This window comes from Teleopsis dalmanni, chromosome 2 (genome assembly GCF_002237135.1).
Source record: "Teleopsis dalmanni isolate 2A chromosome 2, ASM223713v2, whole genome shotgun sequence".
In the NCBI taxonomy this organism is placed as follows: Eukaryota; Metazoa; Arthropoda; class Insecta; order Diptera; family Diopsidae; genus Teleopsis; species Teleopsis dalmanni.
Genome location: NC_051847.1, coordinates 102,690,853 through 102,701,683, shown reverse-complemented (window position 1 = coordinate 102,701,683; position 10,831 = coordinate 102,690,853). Strand labels below are relative to the sequence as shown.

At 28.8% G+C, this 10,831-nt stretch overlaps 1 protein-coding gene and 1 long non-coding RNA gene across 2 annotated transcripts in view; one reads left to right on the top strand and one right to left on the bottom strand.

Moving 5' to 3' along the window:
• The window catches only part of LOC119675230 (ceramide glucosyltransferase-like), a 10,354-nt gene extending 3,722 nt beyond the window's left edge, over window positions 1–6,632 (top strand). The window contains exons 2-6 of the mRNA XM_038086419.1: window positions 880–1,021; window positions 1,070–1,274; window positions 5,295–5,407; window positions 5,463–5,918; window positions 6,110–6,632. Of these exons, the coding sequence (XP_037942347.1) occupies window positions 880–1,021; window positions 1,070–1,274; window positions 5,295–5,407; window positions 5,463–5,918; window positions 6,110–6,313 (1,120 nt within the window). The 3' untranslated portion in view covers window positions 6,314–6,632. The remainder of the gene's footprint in view (window positions 1–879; window positions 1,022–1,069; window positions 1,275–5,294; window positions 5,408–5,462; window positions 5,919–6,109) is intronic.
• Window positions 6,633–8,337: 1,705 nt separating this feature from the next.
• LOC119680737 lies at window positions 8,338–10,167 on the bottom strand. Its single transcript, XR_005252485.1, has 3 exons — window positions 10,060–10,167; window positions 9,799–9,994; window positions 8,338–8,654 (listed from the first exon to the last, which is right to left on the bottom strand). It is a non-coding gene; the product is annotated as an uncharacterized LOC119680737 (long non-coding RNA).
• Between the last annotated feature and the right edge of the window lie 664 nt (window positions 10,168–10,831).

Below are 10,831 nucleotides of genomic sequence, written 5' to 3'. Positions count from 1 at the left end.
AGAAAGCAACCCAAGTGTTTGGTTGGGAAGTTCCTATGCATCCATCTTATAGTCCAGACCTGGCACCAAGTGATTGCCATCTGTTCCTGTCCATGGCGAACGATTTTTCTGTTGAAAACTTTGATTCAAGAGAGGCTTGTGAAAATTTACTTTCTTAATTTTTTGTCAATAGGTACGAGAACTTCTATGTGAGAGGCATTATGAAATTTTCTGAAACTATGGTAAAGAAACCTTCAATTTCACGTAAAAATAATGGATTTCTTTTTACTACACCTATTAATAATAATAAATAAAATAATTAATAAAACACTATCAATATTTTTGTTGTCGTAGCGATGTTTCAATTTTTAATATATATGCGACAAAAGGCTTTATACTGATCTCTATTAACTCTTGTAGTATTTACCACGCGTTGAATTAAATGCTTAATTTGATTGATATTGTAAACATTGGATAAATTGTTTACAATAATAATACAATACATGCTACAATAAGTAGTAAATAAAAAATGTCTTATTTAGTAATTTTCTCATTTAGTAAAACTCATTTAGTAAAAAATAGAGTATCCAAATATTCAACAAGATATTATTTAGATTATTTTTAAAAAGTAAAATAGGTTAACGTTTTTAAATAGATAAATAATCCATTCGGTTAAATAGAATTTACAATCCTCAGTTTGTTGTATATTTTAGTAAAAAAAAAATTTATAAGTTATAAGAAATTAATATACAAAAATTATTTAAATGTGTTAAATTATAAATATTCACAAAAGTTATTAAAAAGATTTAGAAGAATCTTTATATGTGACTTTAAGTGATCATTATTGATTTCACTTTTTCATATATTTATATATAAAAATAATATTTTAAATTTTTTCAGAAAATATAAACTTAATAAAAAGGTTTGCAAATTTCCTACAGAAACTCCTCTAACTGCAGTTTCAATTATTAAGCCACTTATGGGTGTAGATCCAAATTTAGAACATAACCTTGAAACATTTTTTACAATGGATTATCCTGTGGTAAGATACAACAAATCATTTTAAATTTTTTTAACTATTTTCTTTTAGTATGAATTGCTTTTTTGTATCGAGGATAAGGACGATCCAGCTACAATAGTGGTACAAGGCTTAATGAGCAAATATCCAAAAGTAGATGCTTCGCTTTTTATTGGTAGTTCGAATGTTGGCGTAAATCCGAAAATTAATAATATGCAACCAGCTTACGTAGCCGCTAAATTTGAATTCATCATGATATCGGATAGTGGAATAAAAAGTATGTATTAATTAAAAATTTAATAACATTTTATTAACTTAATTATTTTGCATTCTACCTTAATTTAAGACTTTTCAGTAGTTTGATTTGTAGAATCTTTATGATATTCGAGTGATATATTAAAAAATAATTCCATTACTTTAACGTATTCTTAATCATTACATTACTATGATTTACATAAGTAACTTTAATATTCTATTCTGTTTACATTCTGTTAAACAAATATACATAAAAAAGTTCTTACGTTTTTAAAAAACAACATAAAAGTTTGTGTTTAATCAATCTATACGCAATTTTATACGATTTATAATTTATTTCCGTTTTTTGTGCAAGTAAAAATAACTATTTTTAGAAGGGTTTAAATAGAAATGAAAAGATAACAATAAAAGTTTTTATTTTATTTATTGAAATTTAGCTGACCATATAACGATGTCTTGAGTATTGCCAAGTACTCATCATCAGTACTTTTCACGTCATAAGACGTGTCACAACAAAAGACGTCAGCAACGATATGCTGCATTTTTCTTATTTAAGTATGTAATCATCAGTCTGACGGATATGTTATCCGTCATATAATGCATACTTTATATATATTCGCCTATTAAAATAAAGCTAAAGAAATAATAATTAAATTTGCTTTATATCATATTTTTCAAAAATAATAAATAAATAATTAAAGGCAGATTTTAATTGTAAGGTTTAAAACACAAAAATAATATTTTTCGATGAATAGTAAAAAAAAAAAGATGTGGTTAAAGTTGGCTCAATTTTTCCGAAAACTCAATTTTGCTAAAATTTAATTAAATTACTTTTCACTCTTTCATCACTTTCATTTTTTGCTTAAAGTTGTACTTTAGTGATGTAGTACAAGTATTTTGTATCTAACTAAAAAATGTGGATAAGCTTACGAGATTTCAGTTAGCCAATCAAGCTCATTCGACTGTATGCTCATCTTAACAACTATATTGAAGGAAAATTTCATTTTCTTATTCTTTTGCTGCGTCAAATTTTGATCGTTTAATTTTAATTCTGAATTCTGCTATTCTGCCAATCGCAGTAAGGCTATTTGAGTCTACTTCTAATTCACTTGGCCAACTTGTACTTGTACTGTCATTGATCTCATCTAACATTGTCAAATTCTCCACTTGTTTTAGTGGACGATCATCTCATTATTATGAGTCATAATATTGGACATCGTATTCAAAAAATCCTATTCATTGTAGAATATGAATTGCTTTCATTATTCAATTATTTTAAATAATAATAGTTTACACTTCAATTTGTGGGAAAAATAAATAAATAATGGAAATTGTGGATAAAATAAATAAATACAAATTTAAATATATTAATTTTATTATAATAATAATTTTATTGTAATAATAATTTTATTAAAATAAATTCGAAAAAAATGTTCAACTCATTTAGATAAAATAAATAAATAAAAATTTAAATATATTAAATTTATTATATACAAAATTATTATAATTATAAAATTATTATATTAATAATTTTATTATAATATATTGAAAATCGAAAACATTATTAGTTACTTACATATTAAATTAAAATCTTTTTAACTTATCTCCCACACAATTTGATTTTGAAAAATTTGGTACAAAAAAGAAACAAAAACTCCCATTGGGAATAAGGAAAAAAACTCCCATTCCCATTTAATTCAGAATAGGGGTGTATATTGTAGCTGTCACCGCTTTAAACGGCTTTCATTGGTTGATACAACACCGGGGTGGTGAAACATGTTTTATTTTTTGTTACATATCGGTGCAAAAAATTTGTTTTAATTCACTAAAACATCTTTCTGAATCGTCGAGACGTTATTTAGTGCAACTGTAAGAGCACCCACTTCGAAACTTTGTTTGTACGTATCGTTGCGCTGACTTCTTCAATTCATTAGCTTATAAATATCTTGTGGTTTTGATTTCAACTTTATTGCCATTATCATTTTCCCTATCTTCCCGAAATTTTTTCTTTGCCGGTTCTATTTCCAAGACTATCCTAATACACATGTTTTTTTAATACAGTTTTCAAAGTATCATTAATTTCACATCCCAGCATCGTTGTTAAATTTTGTATTTTTGCGTTTTTCATCAAGACTTGTCCATATTGCTTACCATGTTATATCTTTTGAGAAATTGCTACTGCCTTCATGTTTTCATGAAGGAGAGTAGCAAAGAGAGATTTCAGACAGTTGTCTGCACTATTTTTTGGTGCCACCACATTTGTATTATTTATGTTTCTTATGCCGTTTTCGATTGGTGAATCTGTATTCAATCTAGACTTACTCTCAATCTGTCAAATTTTGATGCCTAATTGAACATTTTTAGAGTAATAAACAATTTTTGTTGTAGTGTTAGTAGATTCATATTTTTCAGAAATAGATATCTTGAATCAAACCACAATTTTGTCAAGTCATATAAAACAGATATTAATTTCAGTTCCTTCTTTAATGGTTTCACAACAAATTTTTGAATATTTCCGTCTTTAATTCAACAATCTGTCTGTTCGGCTTTGTTGAAATACTTTGACGTCATTATTTTTGTTGCTGATTTTTTTTTGTCTGGTCTTAAGGAATAAATAAGCAGCTTCTGAGCGCTAAACGCCTACGGCTTTTTTTTTGTTCTTCAGTTTAAATTCGAGAAAGCTATCGTGCTAATTTCTTAATGTATCCAATATGTTTGCTTAATAATTGCAATAAGTCATAGTATTCAAGACCACTTTATTAGCTAAAATTTCTTAAATCGACTTTGGACCGTCTTCATTTTTGAACTTCACCACAACAACGTACCATACTACATTATCTGTTAAAGATTATGGGCGTTCTTCGAAATCACTTCGTAATGGTTATAGGCATTGATGCATGCATTCACACCATATTTAACTATAATTAAATATGTGCATAGGCCTACGGTTACTATGAAGAATGACAGTCAGAATTTATTGCGGTGATGGCGTTAGAATTCACACCAAGTCTTTGCAGCAACTTTCCGTATTGACTGGAAACTTTAAATGAAGGATTGTGAGCTCTTCTAAATGTATCTTATGTGTAAAAAACTAACTTTTGAAAGTTTCAGTTTTTGTATAGGCTATTTAAAAAATGTACGTAATATCCGCGCTACATTAACAATCACTGTCTTTATTTTTCGAACAATTCTTTAATTTTTATTTAATAATACAATTTTATGTGCAAACAAAATATTAACTGGTATTTTTATAAAGATTGTAAAAAACAAGAATTTTTAAACTTTGTCAATGCAATTTCTTCACAAACTGTATATCAATAGTCAAAAATTATTTCACTTTTTTAATAAAAGATAGGTGCGCTGATTCTGAGCTTCACATTTGACAGGACCCGAGGTCGATTCCTGGTACTTGCAGTCTCAAAAATAATTATTTACGAATAATTAAATACAAGAATTATTTCTAAGACCACTGATGATGGGTATTTGGCAATACTCAAAACAGCTATATGATCAGCCAAATTCAATTAATTAAAATAATATAAGAAATAAAATTTTTGTTGTTGTAGTCCATTACTGTTCGAAAAACCTTTTTATAAAAAATTAAAGAGCTAAAAACAGCTACTTTTTGAAATACGCAATCGTAATGCTGCGTTTAAAGGTTCGCGCATATTTACGTAGTTTGGAATAATTTTTTTTTATACAAATTTTGAACAACGGTTATGTTAAAGCGCATATTTGCATAGTCTGCGTAGTATACCACAGTTAACACTTTTTCATTAATGCACCTTTTGTGTTTGGACATGTTTTTTATATGTATAGTTTAAGCATTTTGTGAATGCATTTTTATTTTATTTGCATTTTTTTATGCACATTTGACGCCTAGGCGTCATCATTGTACTTAAGCCCTAATTTCCACTAACATGTATCACTCACGGTCACATACAAAATCAAAACACCCTGAAATCCATTTATATTATTATATTTTCTTTGGTTTTTATATTTTGCGTTAACATTAAAACTATTTAACTTTCTATTTTATAAGTGCGAAGTGATACTTTACTAGATATGGTTAATAATATGACAGAAGGGTATGCATTAGTTCATCAAATGCCTTTCACATGTGATCGTGAAGGTTTTGCAGCAACTTTTGAAAAGGTTAGTCATTATTTTTTCGAATTGCTTATAACTGTGTAATTATCTTTTAATTTAGATATACTTTGGTACAGTGCAGTCCAGAATTTATTTATCAGCTGATTTGCTTGGTATAAACTGTCATACAGGAATGTCCTGCTTGTTGCGTAAACCAGTTATTGATCAACTCGGGGGACTTCAAACATTTGGTTGTTATTTAGCAGAGGATTTTTTTATTGCCAAAGCTATAGTAAAAAGCGGGTGGAAAATGCGTATAAGTAACCAACCAGCTTTACAAAATAGTGGTTTTTGTGATATTAAAAGTTTCCAAGCTCGCCTTATACGTTGGGCTAAATTGCGTGTTGCCATGGTACCAACAACTATTTTACTCGAACCTCTTTCAGAATGTATGATCTTAGGCGCTTTTGCTTCTTGGGCAGCATCACTTTTATTTAGCTGGGATCCTTTGGTGTTTTATTTGGTGCACATTCTAACGTGGTTGTTATCAGATTGGATATTACTTTCAATAGTGCAGGTTTGTAGATAGTTTAAAATCGCTATATATATTTTTGTTAGATATAGTAAATGAAGCATAATTTTTTTATAAATATATTTATATTTTTAATATTAAGAATTGTTTAATCAAAGTTGTGTGATATAATTTAAATAAACTAATTGCTTCATATTTATTCAGTAATCATGATATAACTCTTTTTTTTTTTATAGCATGGCTCATTAACAATTCACAAGTTTGAGTTTGTTGTGGGTTGGTTATTTCGTGAACTTAGTGGACCTTACTTGTTTCTCAACGCTTTGTGGAGTCCAGCAATCCGATGGCGTACTAGAACATATAAACTGCAATGGGGCGGAATAGCTTATGAGCTGCCAGCCAACACAAATTTAAGTACGAAACGCTTAATACCATCGTAGCATTTAATATTCATTATTTGATAAATAAACTAGTTTGGAGTGTATATGAAAAATATTTAGACTTAGATAGAATTTGTAAATTTGTTACTTGAAGTAAATTAAAGTGGTATTATTATATAAGCTTATTATCGCATACTTTTTTAATTTGATTTACATACAAATTTATCTTAAAAATGCATTTTGTAAAGTAAAAACATTTATAACAAATTATTAACAGCACTATATACATACTCAAATTAATGGATTTATGTATTTAATTTTATTTGTAAATATAGGGTGCATATCAAAAAGAAAATAAAATAAATAATAATAATTGTATATACATACATTACAAGAGTATAATAGACTGGTTATTAATACAACTTATTATTAGTTTCAATATTTATATAAAATCATTTTTAACATAATAACATAACATTTAGAAATATTGCTAATAATTCCTGTAAAATAAATGTAAGGAAAGGCTTAACAAAATATGTTAAAGTGGACACTATTGCTGTTGATATAAATCAGTTATAATTTGAAAACTAATAAAATTAGAATATCAATGGAAACATTATTTGTATTTGCTGTTAAAGATGTGAAATGTGTAGCTGAAGGTTCATTAAGATTAAGGAAAATTTTTTTTCTTTCTGTTGTCAATTTTTCGCTGTGTAGGATTGGACTTTGAAAACCGCTATATAAAAGTCTTGCTGTAAGCCGTTTTTAAGTGCTTGAAGCAATTGAGATGCTGACAATCCCATCCATAAACCTCAAAATAATGAAAGGACTATATGTAGACATGTTTGTTTATTCATTGTTATCATAACATGACTGAATTGTAAACACAAGTATTTTATCTGACATCGACATATATATGTCTATTTGTAGGATATTGTCTTGAAATTAGCTTCTTGTGTTTAGATTCTGTTAAAAATTCAGCATATAACTGCTTTCCATATACCTCAAAATATCATAAGGTTAATTTTTTCTTGCCGATAATGGCGTGTCTTTTTATGACGAAAGAAACTATTTAAAAGTTAGACGAATTCGAATAGCAAAGAAAGGACAAAGACAAAAATTTTTCATTTTTAATTTATTGAAATTTGGCTGACCATACAACGCTGTTTCGAGTATTGCCAAGTACTCTTCATCAGTGGTCTTTGGAAATAATCGAATTTTATTTAATTAGTTTATAGTCCGTATATAATTTGTTTGGACTGCAAGTGTCAGGCTTAGAACTCGTGCCTGTTAAATTAGAAGCGATGACTAATCGTGTTTATCCACAAATAGCCAAGGCTGCACAAACTTTCAATTATATATATATATATATATATATATATATAAAAAACTCTCATATCTTTTATAACTCCTCTTTATTTCAAGCATTCATTTGCTTTTATAAAAATTTGCTCACATTATATCTTACATAGTATTGTGTAATAGGATAGTGGATTGTAAAAATATTTAATGATGTGATGTTCCAAGAACTTGCTTGATTACTTGCGCACTATTATAAAAGATTATTTCAACTTATATATAAAGGTTTTTTTTATTCAACTTTTAACAGGACAAAATTTGTTTTTCTGCATAACGTAACAACCATCCTCCAAGGCAAAGACATTTTTTCGAAAGTTGACTTATAGAAGGCGTACTACCAGATTTCACTGGCCGTGTACGACATATTGAAGACGGCGATTACTACTTCTTCTCCATCAACGGTGAAGGAGTTAAAACGTTTCAAGGAGATGATTAATTTTGTAACCACATGGATGCGTTGTTTAATTTTGCTGAGATATCGCTCGATCATGCAATAAATTTCTTAATTAACCTGTTCGATAAACTAGTGTGCGACCAAGAAGTAAAGGAACAAAAGACGTTTGGATTTTTTTTATATAATTTTATTAAATCCAAACTTACTCTAATTATAAACTATTTGTTATGCCACAGAAAATCCTAGTTACAATAGTTCTAGCCGATGACATCGAAATGTCGAAGACGTTATATATTATAATAAATCCTAGTTACAAGGATTCTAGCTGATGACATCAAAATGTCAAAGGTGTTATATATAATAAGAGAAAAAAATGCTAAATAGAATCCTTCTAAATTAGCGCTGACCTTGCGATTGTTGGAGCCTAATAATTTCCTAATAACTTCTCTATAACCCAATTTCCCTAATGTACGCCCTTGGTTTCTGGCTTAGATAAATCTTGCTCGCTAGATACTAAGTCTATTTTTACTCATCTCTCCCCAGATTACTGGAATGAAATTTTCACAATGCTGTGGAAATCTTCTCCATTCATTCCTAAAAGGTTGTTTAGTGGGTTCAAGTCTCACACAGTGGCTTTCGGGCTTCCACCTACGGTCAAAAAAAAAAAATCATCAATAATTTATTATTATTCAAAAATATTTCAACTATTATATACTGCTTTTACATAATAAAACTATTTTATTTCAAATTACATTCATTTAATTAAAACTTAAAAAATAAAATTTACTTTATAACTTTTACTGACCATTTCAACGTCTACAACCAGCGACGTTTATTCAATCTTTCTCTAGGAAATCGCAAAAACTATAATATCAAAATCATCTGGAAGCCAGAAGATATTATCGCATTCAAGACTTGTAAAGCAGATTTAGGTCGTGTGCGAGTTAGGTTAAGTTGCGTTCTAAATGAGGGAAATGCTAAGTTGTGCCGATAATGTAGTGATGTTTCGATATGTGTTGATAAATGGCTAAATGTGTGCAGTGCAAAAAATCCCAAAAAATCTTCCGTTTGGTTTAGCATCAACTTAGCCTAACTCGCACACGTCCGAAATAATAATTGGGAGAAATTTTTAACTGTTGTTTTATTGTCAAAGTGTAAACAAAACAGATTTGGAAATATTAGTAAATGTAAGTACTCGTTGTATTTTTAAATTTAATAACTTGTGCGAATTTTTTCTGTATTTCTTTTGATTTTAGATGACTCAAATTAATACAACTGTGGAAGGAAAATCTGAGTGATTTCCGTAAATGTAAGCGCAATGGGCATATTTGTCAAATAATTTCTAAAGAACTTGGGAAATTTAGTGCGCAAGAAGTGCACACAAAATAAATAACCTGCAGCAAAGACATAGGTATTCACCTCCCACATTTTTATTTGATTAGTTATTAACATGATTAGAGAGCAGAGAAAAAGCAAATGGGTCCTTCCGGAGGGAGCCGACGAGAATGGAAGTACTTCGGAAGGATCCATAAAATGATAGGGTCAAACTCCGTTAATAGTGATGTTGTGGAGGAGTCAATCATTAGTTAAATTATATTTCTTAGTATTAGATTTAATATTAATATTATTATTAGTCAAGTTTGTAGTTATTAGTATTAGAATAAGTATTAGTATTTAATAAACACTGTACATAACTATTTACTAAATTTGTAGCTTTTTGTATTAGAATAAGTATGAGTATTTAATAAAAACTGTATATAACTATTTATTAAATGTTAATGTTGTATTTTACTTATGAAAACTTAATGCGATCGTATTTCTTATAACTTTCGCCTCCACCGACGGGTATCTGACCGCCTTCTATTACTCTTGCTTATCGAGAGAAAATATCACTGAATTCATGAAATTTTTTCAATGAAATTCTTTCAAAGATATAGGAGTCGTTGTTTCTTCCTGCCGACCCAATATTAATGTAGGTAAATTTTGACCTGAGGAAATAAACAAAAAAATAATAATGTTCGTGTTCAATTATGAACTAAATTTGCAAACTTACCTATGATAGCAACATGCGAGCAAAACCACGGAACACCAACCCTTATAATTATAATAGTCAACGGCTTTTATCCTCCGCGGTTGAATCTCTATATGACAGCCATCTGTTTAATAAAGGATTGTTAATAATATAATAAAATCCTTAATAATATAATAAATTCTTAATATAATAAAGAAATCCTTTATTAAGCAGATGACTGTCATATAGAGATTCAACAGCGCTCCAAAACATTGTGGGAAACCAAGATTGCAAAACCCGTTTACGGATTCCTTAATTTCTGCAATAATAGGAGGGCAAGACGATATGTACTCATTGAATATTTGGCAAACCGCGTTGCAGACATCTAATACAATTTTACCCACAGTACTTCTTCCAACACCACTTAAATTAGCAACAGTCCTATATTCAGCAAAAGAACCAAGTGCAAACAAACCGATAGCCACTCTAGAGCAATGCAAGCTCGCATATTAGTGTCCTATTTAGCTAGCGTGTGAACTTTTTCATCGTTTTTTTAAAAGATTCTCTGCTAAAACGGTAGTTTTCTTTAAATTTTGTATCATCCATTGCTGGCACATCTTGTTCCCAAAAATTATTGCTTCGATCCTAAAAGAAAATTATTCAATCATTTGCATTCCCCTTACCAATATTTTATACTTACGAATTTCCACAATTGTCTTGTGCTAATTCCTGAAGCTATGGATAATCTTCTTCTTGCTATGAATTTAGTTTTCATAATAAAAAGTTTATTAATAGCTTCATGATTTTTTATTAC